Source organism: Hyperolius riggenbachi, chromosome 11, assembly GCF_040937935.1.
Source record: "Hyperolius riggenbachi isolate aHypRig1 chromosome 11, aHypRig1.pri, whole genome shotgun sequence".
Taxonomy (NCBI): Eukaryota; Metazoa; Chordata; class Amphibia; order Anura; family Hyperoliidae; genus Hyperolius; species Hyperolius riggenbachi.
In genome coordinates, this window is record NC_090656.1 from 52,447,639 (window position 1) to 52,462,782 (window position 15,144).

General features: G+C 44.7%; 1 protein-coding gene across 1 annotated transcript in view; it reads right to left on the reverse strand.

The window, feature by feature from the left end:
* Positions 1 to 2,841: 2,841 nt before the first annotated feature.
* Positions 2,842 to 15,144, reverse strand: part of CMTM4 (CKLF like MARVEL transmembrane domain containing 4) — an 86,475-nt gene continuing 74,172 nt past the window's right edge. Inside the window, exons 3-4 of the mRNA XM_068261415.1 lie at positions 12,896 to 12,994; positions 2,842 to 5,011 (exon numbers count right to left, since the gene is read on the reverse strand). Of these exons, the coding sequence (XP_068117516.1) occupies positions 4,838 to 5,011; positions 12,896 to 12,994 (273 nt within the window). The 3' untranslated portion in view covers positions 2,842 to 4,837. The remainder of the gene's footprint in view (positions 5,012 to 12,895; positions 12,995 to 15,144) is intronic.

Genomic DNA, 15,144 nt, shown 5'->3' on the forward strand with positions numbered 1-15,144 from the left:
GAGATGGGGCAGGTGAGAAAATGTATACATACCTGGGGCTTCCTCCTGCCTAATTGCTCCCTCGACGTTCTCCACCGCCTCTCCAATCATCTGCAATCAGCCCTGGTGAGCTGGCCAGACGGTGCAGATGCAGAATGCTCCCAGCATCGGCAGCGCGCCAGGCCACACACGCACAGTTGGCCCCAGACCGGCGGACGTACCAGAGCCGACTGCAGACTAACGGAGAGGCGGCGGAGGGTGTCGAGGGAGCAATCAGGCTGGAGAGGGCAGGAGGAAGCCCCCAGGTATGTATACATTTTCTCTCCTGCAACATCTCAAGTTTACTTTAACCACTTGAGAACCGTCACCCGGTGACCAGGCTATTTTTACAATTTAGACCACTGCAGCTTTAAGGGCTTGCTGCAGGGCTGTACAAATTAGCAGACAAATTAAACCTCCCCCCCCCCCCCCCCCCCCCATCAACAGAGCTTTCTGTTGATGGGCTCTGATCACTGCTTTAATGTTTTGGGTTTTTTTAAATAAATGTGGCTATTTTTAAAAATGTATTTTTACTACGCCCCCCCCCCCCCCCCCCCCCAGCAGCCAATCACAGCAAACGGCTCTCATAGACATCAGCCTATGAGAGCCTATCGCTCTCAGAGTCTCCCCAGGGAACAGCTGAGTGTCACAGCTGTCCCCAGTACATTGCTGCCTTAAATCGCAGCGCTGTACAATGTAAATAGACGGCAATTTTGTTTAACAGTCTCCTAGCAGCAATCGCCGCTGGGAGACTGACGACGGTGCGGAGCTCAGTCATTCAAGCGGGGGATGTACACACATCGGCGCATGAGATTCCCTGCAATCTCCTCCCCCGGACTTCACGCCAATTGGTGTTAGGCGGTCCTGGGGGAGCCGCCTTGCTCATGCTAATTCGCGTTAGGCGGACGTTAGGTAGTTAAAGAATCACAGAATGCAATCTCTCCAATATCGCTTTCCTCTACAGTGAAAAATAACAGCAAAACACTGGTGATTTGTGATTTCCAGGGTGAATGGGGCCTAAGAGTTGATGCTGGTTTAAAGGCAAAAGGTAGTACCACCAAATATTGATTTTAGTTAGATTTTACTTTTGTTTGCAGACTTTGCATTATGTAAATTGATAACAATCATTAATATTTCTGAAACTATACTGTAGTGTTCAGCTCTATGCCATGTCTAATTCTTCATGCAGCATTTTGGCTGCAATTCCTCTTGTGTCCAAATTCTTCATGCAGCATTTTGGCTGCAATTCCTCTTGTGTCCAGTGGTGGGCACTTCAAGGACACGTTATTCCCGCCATGAAAATAAGTGCGTTTAAAATCAGTACAATCAGTATCTGATCGATAATGCAACAGTAGAGTCAGAGCTATCCAGAACTCAACTAACCAGCAGTCTCAACCAACCAGCACAAAATCACCAGTAGTGCTCACAGTGATGAAGGCCAACTTCTTAGCGGTTTGTGGGCTCGGCTGTGCTTAAAGACTGGGTTCCATGGCTCCCTCAAGGTCAATATACTTTCAATAACTGTATTTTAACATTTAATACACAAGTTCATGAAATCAGCTGATCCCTGTCAGTGCCAGACAACCAAGACTCTACTGTATTTACTGATTTTAGCTCTGCTCTAAAATACTGACATGTGACACTATAGAAAGAGGACTGCATTATTCCTCATTCCTCACTCACTATGTGCTGAAAAGTTAGGCGCAGGGTTGATAAGACAAATACGGACTAGAGTAAAATTAGAGTAAAAGGGAGGGATAACTAGAAGCTGCGTGGAAGATATGCGTCTAACAGTTATCTTTTCCCCAAACAAAAAAAAACCCACTTTACCCAGTTTCCTATTAGTAATTGGATTCAACTACCAGAAGGGTAAGAGTGTAAAGCCTCATTTACACGGGTAGATGAGGCTGCGATCCGGCGCCGGATCGCCTCTTCCACGTCCCCGCGCCGGATCGCCTCTTCCACTTCCCCGCTCGCCGCGCCGGATCGCCTCTTCCACGTCCCCGCTCGCCGCGCCGGATCGCCTCTTCCACGTCCCCGCTCGCCGCGCCGGATTCGATTCCCCGCTGGTCCCCGCCGGCGCCGCTTATCTTCCGCTCGATTCCCTGCCATTGTCCCCTCGCGGGGATCGAGCAGGGAATCGGCGGTGGGGAGATCCGTCCTGTCGGATCTTATCAATCGAGCCGCATCAGCGTGTGTAGATGCGGCTTAAGTGCGGTGTAGCCCAGTACTGTTTTTTTATCTGTAAAATATTTTTCCACTTCTTAGCAAGTGGAAAAATAATAAAAATGCTGATAAGAAAAAGGATATTTAAAATAAAGTGTGGTAAAATTGGTCAGCGATTGGCAAATCATAGCTGAAAGTGTGTACCAGGCTTTACTTGTCAGAGTCTTAACCAATCTGCTGTCCTGCATACTCCACCACTCCCTATTCCCGATTCTGCATGAAAACCAATTGCTACAGATATTGTAGGTCACTTTACAAAAGCAAGTACGGACTGTGGATAGGCTAGTAGACTACTGCATAGTAAGTGGCCAGATCTCATCTCTTATGCAACATCTGCTATTGTACCTACATTACACTCCACAATCTTTTAGGAAAGTAGGTAACCTAAGGCAGGGAACACACTTGCCTCTCAGTTTTCCGCGCGTGTTTTTCTGCATACTTTTTCTGCACACCAAGGGCCTGATTCACAAAGCGGTGCAAACTTTTTCGCGCGCAATTTGCCGCGATTCGCGCGTTCGCGGACTTTTGCGCGCGCAATTTGCCGCGAATCGCGGCAAATTGTGCGCGCAAAAGTCCGTGATCGCGCGAATCACGGCAAATTGTGCGCGCAAAAGTCCACGAAAAAGTTTGCACCGCTTTGTGAATCAGGCCCCAAGTGTGTTTCTATGAAGCAAAACGCGCACTTTTTTTTCACAGCAGCTGATGTAATTGATAAACTGCCAAAATGTGCAGAATCATGATGCAGAATGTCAGTTTGTGTTTGAGTTCTCAGTTTTTCTGTGCAGAAAACGCGCACGAAAACACAGTCAAGTGTGTTCCCTGCCTCTAGAAATTTGTATCGGACAATGGACCAAACTTTGAGTCCTTCCGGGGAAGGGAAAATCTTGAATCCTTAGTATATTACCTTCAAGCAAAGGAAGAGAACCCTCAAACAAGCACTGCAAACCTCAATGGAAAATCTAGGAAAGCATTTACAACAGAATTCCTATAGTCCTACACAATTATATAGCAACTCCAGCATCAAGTAGGGACGGTCATGGAGATGCAGGATTATGCACATTTTGTATGCAAATGTATGCAGTTTAGACCGATCAAATTTTACCTCATCATGATTTGATTATCTAATTTTCAAGCTACATAATACTGCATAACCTAATCTTTACTGTCGATGGCTTCCTGCCTAAGGCCGGGTTCACAGCTGCGTTTTTTCCCGGATCAGGCCGTACGGATACGGCCATCCGGATCCGTGAAAACGGTCCGTTTTTACAGCCAGTGTGCTGTAAAACATCCGTTTTCATTGGTTCCTATTTTGCTGCAAAACCTTCCATTTCCGTTCCGCTGAGCAAAATGGTCCAGAAAATTGGGTCCTGCTGCACTTTTTTGTCCGTTTAATGGGACGGACCACGGAACCGTACTGCCGGTTCCATTGGTAAAACCTAATGTCAACTGACTTTCTAAAATACCCAGAATTACCCATTGCTATCATAGCCAAGAACAGGAAATTATATGTAGAAAGCAATGATCAGACCAGTCTACAGATGTGAATAAAGCTTCCACACAAAGCAGAATAGGTGGGGTCTGCAGGGACCAGGGAGAAATACAGGGAAGCTGGCAGAGAGCACAGACAATAGAAGAAGTGTATACACAGTATACATACTGCTGAGGAGAGGAAAGATTTGTAAAAACAAGTAGCCAGATACTCTGCAGCCCTCCACAGGGAAGCAAATCAGCATTATAATAACTGCATAATTCATCAGACAGCAAACTGGGGCTGGACTGGTATAGGTATGATGCAAATGCAATTATTCTTTAACTTTTCTAACAGCCGCCCATGAAGCTACTTTTAGTGTTCTATGCTGTACATATTAATTGAAGGTTCAAGAATTGTACACAAGTTCTATTTTTAAAATAGCCGCCATTAAATTAATATAATGCTTACATGTAAATCTGCAAAGGACATCATTAAATAACACTTGATTACAATTGTTCTAACTGACAATTTGAAAAAAAAAAAAAAAAAAAAAAAAAAAAAAAAATGATTAATTTTATAGACAATACAAAATAACTTCATGTTTCTCCCTTAATCGGAGAATTTATCACATGCTGTACAGCTCTTTATCACACCGATACAACAGTCCCCTCAAGTCGCTGGTTTGGTCCAGGCTTAGCCAGCTTACCAAGAGAAGGTATGTAAAAGATATGTGTAGCACTCCTTGGGGTGACTTACTAAAGGACATGTGCAGTGGAGAGCCGTGACAGCTTACTGACATCACTTCAAACATCCAATCAGATTCAGAAAAGGTTTTTTTTTTATCCCTGCAGCTGACTGGATCCTTGAATGCATATGGTGTTCCTCATTCTCCTCACCACACATTCACTTCAGCAAACCACCCCATTGTCTTTTCCACAAGCAGTGATCACCTGTCCTCCCTTACAAAGTCAGGAATGTACAGCCTTGGTCCATATACATCTCAGGACATGTCAAAGTTCCGGAATGCCATGATTGTTCCGGTCTCCAATGAAAGCCATGCTGCTCAAGGCCTTCGGCCAGCATTTGAGTTTTCTCTTTAAATTTTCAGCTGCCCCAGGCCGCTCACGCATCCAGACGCTGAATCTCTGGGCGGCAGTCGACGTCGCGGGATTCACTCCGTGCCCTCATGTAGTCGCTGGACTGACGCATGTTCTGGGAGCCGCTGCCGAATCTCCACTTACGGACCGCTAGGAATGTATTAATGGAATAGGAGATGGTGGCTAAAAAGCCAAAGACCTACAAGATAAGCAGTCAGACAAGTGATATTAGAAATTGTATACAATGAAATGGACAATGGTAGTTACACACATACATACTGTGCTGCCCATAATTATTCATACCCCTGGTAAATTTTGACTTCGTTACTTTTATTCAACCAGCAAGTAATTTTTTGATGGGAAATTACATAGGTGTCTCCCAAAAGTTAATTAGATGATGTACAAGAGGCATTATTGTGAAAAAAAAAACATTTCTCAGCTTTTATTTACATTTGAGCAAAGTGTCCAGTCCAAATTTATTCATACCCTTCACAAACTGTCACAGTCTATGGGAAAATCCAAAGTTCTATACCGTTCCAAATAGTCCAATCTGCTCTAAAGCATCCTAATTACCCTGATTGGGAACAGCTGTTTTAATCAACTCAACAACAGCTCTCTGCAGTTGGCTTGTGGGCAGTCAAGGCTAAGATAAAGGAGCTCAGTGAGGACCTGCGGCTGCGCATTGTGGTTGCTCACAAGTCAGGAAAGGGCTACAAGGTCATTTCTAAATGTTTTCAAGTTTCAGTGGCTACAGTGCAAAGTATTATTACTATAATTTATTTATTATATTTATAAAGCGCCAACATATTACGCAGCGCTGAACATTAATTTAGGTTACAGGCAATATTTAGGTGTGACAAACAGCAATATGACAATACAGGAATACAAGAAAACCAGATCACGCAGCACAGTAGGAGTAGCAGGTAATGCTTAGTCAGTTACTGGATGGCGCATGGAGATTAGGCAAGTTAGGTTCACTCAGATGCATAGCATGGGTTCACAGTAATGGAGGTGCATGATCAGGTAGGACACAAAAGGAGGAGGACCCAGCCCAAAGGCTTACAATCTAGAGGGAGAGGTAAGGACACGAACGGTAGGGGACGAGAGTTCAGCTGTGGGTTTTAGAGCACTTGTGAGGGGTGGTAGGCCAGAGTGAAAAGGTGAGTTTTGAGGGCTTTCTTGAAGATGTTGTAGGAGGGGGCTGCCCTAATGGGTGTTCCGCACAGTGGAAAATCTCAGAGGACGTGGTCGGAAGCCAAAAGTGAAACCTGCGCTGGCCAGGAAGATAGCGAGAGAGGTAAAAAAGAATCCAAACGATTACCACCAAGGTCATCGTGGTGAATCTGAGGTCTGCTGGTGGCAATGTCTCAAGATAGACAATACAATGGACGCTGCACAATGCTGGTTTTCACAGACGCAGTCCAAGGAGGAGCCACTTCCCCAGATAAGGCACACAAAAGCTCTCTTGGCCTTTGCAAATGCTTATCTGGACGAAGAAGACGACTTCTGGTCTTCTGCGTTATGGTCAGATAAAACAATAATTGATTTGTTTTGTCACAATGATGTTTCCTTCATTTGGCGTAAAAAAAGGAGAAGCCTTTAACTAAAAGAGCACCATCCCCACTGTCAAACATGGTGGTGGGAACCTAGTGCTTTGGGAGGGGTTTTCAGCCAATGGACCAGGGAACCTAATCACAGTAAACGGCACCATGAAAAAAGAGCAATACATGAGGATTCTCAACGACAACATCAGGCAGTCTGCAGAGAAACTTGGCCTTGGGCACCAGTGGACATTTCAGCATGACAATGACCCAAAACACACAGCAAAAGTGGTGAAGAAATGGTTAGACAACAACATTAACGTTTTGGAGTGGCCCTGACTTGAATCTAATTGAGAATCTGTGGAGGGAGCTAAAGATTAGTGTGATGGCAAGAATACCCTCTAACCTGAAAGATATGGAGCTCATTGCTAAAGATGAATGGGCAAAAATACCTGTGGAGACATGCAAAAAGCTGGTCTGCAATTATAGGAAGCGTTTGATTGCTGTAATAGCCAATAAGGATTTTCTAGAAGGGTATGAATAATTTTGGACTGGACACTTTTTGCTGAAATGTAAATAAAAGTGGATTTTTTTCCCCCCCACAATAATGCCTCTTGTACATCGTCTTATCTTCTGGGAGAAACCAATCATTTCCCATCAAAAAATTACTTGCTTGTTGAAAAAAAAGTAACTAAGTCAAAATTTGCCAGAGGTGTATTAATACATTTAATGCGCCCCTTAAATTAGCCCCTTTCTGTAGCCCTGAGTACATTCAGGACTTTAGTTTTTAGTAAAAGGGTTGTTTATAGTTTGTGTCCCATGGTTATAAATATATATACACATATATATTATAATATATATAAATATAAACATAAATATATAAATATATATATATAAATATATATATATATATATACACATATATGTATATATATATACATACATATATGTATACACACGCACATACATACACTGTGATTACACTATACACACAGACATATGGCTATGGCGGGGATTATATTGTGAGTCCCTCCGAGGGACAGTTAAGTAACAAGACTATACTCTGTGCAGCACTGTGTAAGATGTCAGCGCTTTATAAATACTTTTCATGCTATCAATAAAAAAAACAGCCTGCCAGTGCCGATCACTGGCTGGCAGGCTGATAGCTGTGCCCTGCTGTGTTAACTGACGGGAGTTTGCGCTCGTGCAAGCTCCTGTCAAATCTCGCTCCTCGGAATAACAGAGCCTCTCTGCCACCGCCATCCTGCGTTAGGCGGTTGGCAACAAGTTAAAGGGCATCTGTAAGGAGAGTGATATGATTTGTTTCCTTTTAAACAATACCAGTTGCCTGGCAGCCCTGATGGTCTAGTTGGCTACAGTAGTGTTGGAATAACACTAGAAATAAGCATGCAGCTAATTTTGTCAGATCTGACAATATTGTCAGAAGCAACTGATCTGCTGAATGCTTGTTCAGGGTCTATGGCTAAAAGTATTAGAGTCAGAGGATCAGCAGGATAGCCAGGCAACTGGTATTGCTTAACAGGAAAAATATGGCAGCCTCCATATCCCTATACTTAAAGGAGTCATCAGGGGGGAAATGCTAATATAAGTGGTACTTACCGGGGCTTCCTCCAGCTCCAAGCTCCCAGGACGTCCCTTGCCGCAGCTCTGCCCGCAGCCGTTCGCCGCAGGTCCGTCCCGGTCCCCGGCGATGACGTCAGAGCGACCTCCAGGTCGCTCTGTACTGCGCCTGCGCGAGCGGCGCTGTCAATCACCGCCACGTGGGCCGGAGTGTACTGCGCCTGCGTGGGGACGTCCTGGGAGCTTGGAGCTGGAGGAAGCCCCCGGTAAGTACCACTTATATTAGCATTTCCCCCCCTGATTACTCCTTTAAGTTGTCCTTTAAAAATAAATAAATAAATAAATAAAAATGTAGAGCTGGGCTTTGGAGAAACAAGTATTTGAACAAACTAAAATGTGTGGAAAGAAAAAAAAAAAAAAAAAAAAGTACCAGTACCAGTCATAAAACAGTGAGAAGAGTTACTGCAGAGGAATTACTTTACTGAATAGTTGTATAAAGTGTTCTGCAGTCTACCGTATATTAAGACTTGCAGAGTATGCTGAGTGGGTGACAGGAGACTACAGAAGAAGATATTCTCAAGCATCGATGTGAATAGAATGGTCTGGGTGGAGTAAATCTGTAAGCAGTGTAAACATCCAGTAGATGGCAGCAGAGGATCTACCAGTAGTAGTAATCAGACAATGCAGATGTTACACAGGAAATGAACACACAGCAGCTGATGATGACATGCTATAACAGAAATACTTCTAGAGCTTAGTTAACATGTTAGGAGCTGAACTGCTCTAAAGTAAAGAGTACTGAACCAAAACAACTATTTAAAGAGAACCCGAGGTGGGTTTGAAGACTATTATCTGCATACAGAGGCTGGATCTGCCTATACAGCCCAGCCTTTGTTGCTATCCCAAACCCCCCTAAGGCCCCCCTGCACTCTGCAATCCCTCCATAAATCACAGCCACGCTGCTGCATGCGCAGTAGAGCCCGGAGGACGTCCGATGACGTCAGAGCGCCGGCGTGGGACGCAGAAGTTCCGGGCCTTGGAGCGCAGAAGAGCCCGACCTGACAGCCGGCCTGGCCAGGTCGGGTCGGCCACCGGAGACCACCGGGAGCCTGCGGAGTGGCGGCGAGTGCACCTCCTGCCTGCCACGGGCTGGAGGAAGCCCCAGGTAAGTGGAATTTGATTTTTATTTTTTACCCACCCTCCCTGAACCTTTCCTTTAAACACACCTCGGGTTCTCTTTAACACATGCTCTTCCTTCCTACGACACAAGTATAAACGTAATATAGAGCAATGACACAACAGCCAACATACCCTATAAAAGTATGTCTGAACAAGACCATAGTTCCAGAAAACAATTACAAATAAAAAGTTAGATACTCCCTGATTTAGAGAGGGGGCTCTGGATCCCATACAGCCGACCCAGTCCTCTCTCCATGGCCCACGGTCCTCCCTCCCTCCAGTTGAATGGTTTGACCCACAGGTGTAATACATATTTGCCCCTCCTCCAAAGGCTTCGGAGTTACTTGTGTCCCCAAATACTTCTGGACGACAAATACTGTATTTTTTGGACTATAAGAGGGGAAAAGTCACTGCATCTTATAGTCCAAATGAAAGGAGTTCCTGAATTGTGAACACCTGCTAATACGAGCCTCCAACCCACTGCAATGTCGGGGACTCCCTGTACTGTGCCCATGCAGAGGAGGACACACAGGCCAAACGGAGGACACAAAGGGGCAAAGAGGACGACACAATGAGGACAGAGACAGATACATCGTGCACACAAAGAGGACAGAGACAGACACATGGAGCACACAAGGGGGACAGAGAGACAAGAGCTATATATTTTTATTTTTTTCTCCCCTCATTTTGTCTTCTAATCCTAGGTGCTTCTTATAGTCTGAAAAATACGGTAGGTATCCATTTTTTTTTGGTATTCAGCTTGCTTCAAATTAGCTTTAATGACTTGGGCTAAGTTCACACCACAGCCCAAATGAGACAGTTTACCTCAGGCAAGTTGATGGATCATGGATCCCATGTTATCTATAGGGTCCGTTCACTCACACGTCCATTGTGCTGATGTATTGCACCCTGCACGACTTCTCTGGACACCAAACAGTAGGCAGGCATGTCATAGATAGAATGCCAACTTCCACATCTCTTATCGCATGCGCATGACGCTCCTGACGATGGGCCATGCAGTGGCCGGTGACTGGCTCGGGCACAGGGCGGCTGCAGGGGGCTGGTAGAAGCCCCAGGTAAGTGAAACTTTCTTTTTAGGTTCCCTTTAAGGTGGCCATACATCTAGCGATTTTGCTGCCCGATCAACCATCTGATTTGATAATTTTATTGAATAGGATTAAAAAGTGGTGCCGCAACAAGAATGTCCAATCAACACTTTAGTCAAAATCGGTTGAATGTATTGATCAAGCTGGAAGTAAGCTGGAAAATCTCGGGCCGACATTATCGATCAGGTGTGCAGCAGTAACTGCGTGCAATATCGGGACAAGTGACAGATGCAACAGAACCCGTGGCTACTGTCCCTCCAAATGTTAATGTGCCCTCCAATGCCTGTGCATTAAACTCTCTCACCTGTCCGGCCACCCAGAGTGTCCCGCTGCTTCTCCATTCATGGCTCACATGGCTGCTGTGTACAGTGGTGGCAGCAGCCACATGGGATGCGAATGGAAAATCAGCGGGTCACTCTGGGTGGCCGGACAGGTGAGAGTTTTTAATGCACGGACACTGGTGGTGAGTGGGGGGATAGACACATTAACATCTGAGAAGACCGTGGCAGAGGATGTGGCACCACTAAGCCGGTTCCCAAGAGATTTCATGCTGAAAACAATCAGAAATCGGCCTGCAGTGTATGGGCAGCCAGCAGATCTCTCTCTGATCAGAGCCTGCGCAGAAGAGAGTATACGATCGGGTTCGGCTATTTTTGCCTTAGCCTGAAGGAAGAGCCTCTACTGCGCCTGCACAGGATCATGGAAGGTAAATATTACTCGCGCAGGCGCACCCTTGTCAGGATTTGTTGAGGGACGTTCGGGGGAGCCAGCGCTAGATTCCCCCAAGCTACAGAGGAGAGGGAAGCCTCATTGGGACCCAGAGGCTTCCCCCTCCCCACGTAAGTATCCCCCAGAGGGATTTTTTTTGTTACAGGGTCTCTCTTTTCATCACAGCCTCTGGTGACAGTTCACTCCAAACCAGTGTACAGATCAGTGGTTTGGTTCTGTCCTGCGCAGCCTATACTGTTCTATGGGGAAAGAATGAAGGAGGGTGCATAGATATGCAGCAACGCGTATTTTTGTACGCCGCAATAGCGCTAATTGCAGTCGGGAGTGCGGAAAAAGCTACGCGTGACCAGTCCTGACGGCAAAAACGAAACTAGCTGGCAGCGGGGGACCAGAGGATTAGTGAGTGGCTGCGAGGGCACAGGACTGCTGCAGGGGGCTGGTAGAAGCCCCAGGTGAGTAAAACTCATTTTTTTTCTGACTTAAGGTTCACTTTAAGGCAACTATTTATGTAATTTATTTTTTAACCGAATTTTTTTTTTTTTACAAGTAATTTTTTTTTCTTTTCGGGGGGAGGAGGGGGGGGGGGGGCTTTGGAAGTGTAAGTTATTTATTTTATTAATATGTACCAAGTGTATGTGTATGTGCCTGTATGTGTAATTTTACTTTTTAGCCACTAGATGGCGCTAGTGAACACTCCTGTTTTATAGGAAGTGTTCCCTTTTTTTTTTTTTTTTTTTTAAATACATTTTACTTCACTATGACGGTTTCCTGTTTTTGTGGATGGAAGTGGCCGCTGATTGGGATCACGTCCATTCATTCCAGGCATTACGATTGGGTAGAGGCCCCAATCACAGTGTCCCAACAGTTAACAGTGGCGGGGGAAGGGCGGCGCACACATGCAGAGCGGCGGCGGGAGAGAGCGACTTATTAAAACGTCCTGGAGCCGTTAACAGGCTGAAACAGGACGTTTTAATAAGTCAGCGTGTCTTAAAGTGGTTAAAAAAAAAAAAAGTCCCTAAGATAACCATTTATTTTAATGTGCAAATTGTTTTAGTCACTATGAGGGTGGGGAAAGTAAGGTATTAATTTTAATGGGGGATATGTAATTTTAAATAAAAAATATAAAAAAATGTATGCATGTGTAATTTTACCATTTGACCACAAGAGGTCTCCACACAGATTCTTCCTGTGTGTACTGTTAGTACGCAAACAGGAAGTAATTGGTGCATGTGATACAATGACCACAGGCATCTCATTGATGCCGGAGATCATTGACACAGGAACTTAGATCAACGAAGGGGAACGGCATTCCCATTCACTGATCTCCCCAGTAACTGGTGCGAGAACGGGTGGGAATGCGCAGTGGCGGTAGACAAATATCTACCTCCCTGCAACTTCAAGTGAAGTCCTGTGGGCCATAGATATACTGCACTTGATGCATTAACTAGTTAAATCTACTTTTTTACGTTTTTTACTGTTTCATAGTCTCTGCTCAAATTAAAAAATTCACTTAAGTATGCCAGAGATAAAATCTATAAATTATTTACTCTCTTTACCCCTTTCCTGCTCTCAAAAGCCATTTACTGTCAGGAAAGTGTTTTATGGCTGTAGTTCCTCATCAGCGAGGGTTACTCTATAATCCGACCCAGTACCGACCAGGACAGAAACTGTCACTTGCATACCTGGTTTTTAACTCTTTCAGGCAGAGAAAGGAAAAAAAATGTCCATGTACAGTGTCAAGCACACAAATAACTATCTCATGTCACATGTAACCTTGTGTATAGTTTAAAACAGCGGACACAGTGCTAGTTGTAGATATGGCTGCTGGCTTCCCGAGCTTAAATCGAGGCAGGAAAGGGTACTTTGTGCATCAGAAGACATGGCAGCAAGAATCTGGGTTAAATATTCACATTTCACTGGAAAAACTTCAGAAAATGATTTTCTCACCGCTGCAGAGATTTCCGCCCCAGACTTGTGGTTCAGCGCAGCCAAAATTACAGAGGCGATGAAGAAAAACAGAGTACTGAGCCCAGTGTTTACCAGATCCTGGAAGACACAAACACACAAGAAACAATGAAAATGACAGTACCGCACATTCCCCAGTCCTGCATTCCCTACGTGGGCTCACGTGGCAGCTCAGCCCAGGAGACCACTGCCTGAGGACTCCTGTCTGGACTGTTCAGCCAGCACCATTACATAAAGCAGTGTATACAGGGTACCTCAGCTCAGCAGCCATTAGCCTAAGAATTCCCAGCATGCATTGCACACCGTAAGTCCACCCCTGTCCTCTTTCACCTCTTATGGTGGCCATACACGATACAATAAAAACATTTGATTTTCCAGTTTATTCAATCTAAATGATCGAATGAATGTTGAAAATATTTTTATTTTTTAGTTTTTTTTTATGATCAAGAAATTGGAACGATTATCCCGTTTGAGAAAAATCTGATCGGACATGCTGGAAAAATCTTTATATTCGATCGAACGGAATGATCAAACTAAATTATCTAATCGAAAAAAATGAAAAATTGTACCATGTATGGGCACCTAGTCTATGTAAGCTATTAAAATAAAGAGTATGGGCCGTTTCTGAAACTTCCAGTACATTTGTATGATCTACTCCCCAACCCTTAACACACAGTATACAATTGCAATAAAAGGGTGTAGCAGATTGCAGGGTGCAGCCTTCATACTTGTGTGGCATAACTCCGTCCCCCAATCTATCAGTATCCATGTGGAGATGTTGCTGGGTGAATCAAGTGAGGAGACGTGAAACTCTACTCCCTTCACAAGTTATATACACCTACATGCAAACAATAAAACTATAAAGAATTTTAAGGTCATACTTCTTGAGAAGCTATGGAAGGACAGTAAGATCACAGCAGAGGACTCGTGGCATTTCCAAGCATACATTTCAGGGTTCTATAAAAACATTTTATAATATGCCATTCGATTTCATCCTGGCCATGCTGACAGAGAAGGGCCCATATAGGCATACATAGAGGTTTGCCCCCGGGTCACTTGGGCGCAGGGCAAGCCGAAGGACGGCTCACCCTTCTGCCGGTGAAATGCCCGGCGGCAGAGTCGTAGCAACTCAGAGAGAGAATGAATTCAGGGTCCAGCAATCCCTGGATCATTATACGCACTATACCATTGTAGCTATAGCGGCACCCAATTCAGACTCTACACGGCACACGCTCTGCGCGAAGAAGCCCTGCCTCGCCTGTATAGAGCTATAACTGTATAGAGCTATGACTGGTCTAATGAAAGCTGCGCTAATGTTAGGACTCTTTCCACTAGCAGCATTTTGCTATGGGATTTTGATCGCTTGCAGATCGCAAAAAACACTACTCACTTAGCTGAAAGAGGCCGTGCAGGATGTTTCCATTAGTGCAATGCCCATGCAACTCAATTTTTCCCCAATCGCAAACATCGTGCCTGCTGCATTTTTGGTGCACTGGAGGCCGAAAAAAATCGCATGGAAAAAGCATCGCTATACAATTTTTCCAGGATCTGGCAATGCAAAATATTTTACCACCATAATCCTGATGGACTGGACTAAAATTTCGACAGAATCGCTAAAGTGGAAAATATGCAATTGATTTACAGCGCAATCTTGTTCGTTAGTGGACACAGCTCTAAAAGTAGCTGCAGGCTGGATTGGGGGTGTTAAAGCGGTACGGTCAGCCACAAAATCAAATTTCATTTACCCACTGCTATGTGTTTATTATGAAGTCTACAACCTGAGCCTGCATTGAAAGCATTCTAAGATAATCCAATGTTTCTGCTGTAATAAATCTTATCTCAGTCAGCCTGGCTCTATTCTGGTACATTGCGGAGGAGAAGGAAGCTAGTTATGTCCCCTCCCACATTCCTGCTCCTCCCTGATTGGCCGAGGGCAGTTCAGTGTGACACGAGGCTGAGAAGGGAAATAGACCTCACCCCTCTGCAGAAGCTGCTGAAATACAATCTATGCTGTGCTCACATGTGTTTGCAAAGCAATCTAGACATGACAGTGCAGTTTGTAGGAGAAAAAAAAAGTTTAAGGGAGGAAATGACATGAAGATTACTGCCTCTGACTGAAGCCAAAGATGGAAAATGCCTAAAACCGTTTTCTCTTAATTTACTATATAAAATTAACTGAAATCAAAACACGGACCGTACAATACATCTGTTCTGTAGGTAGTAAGTATTTA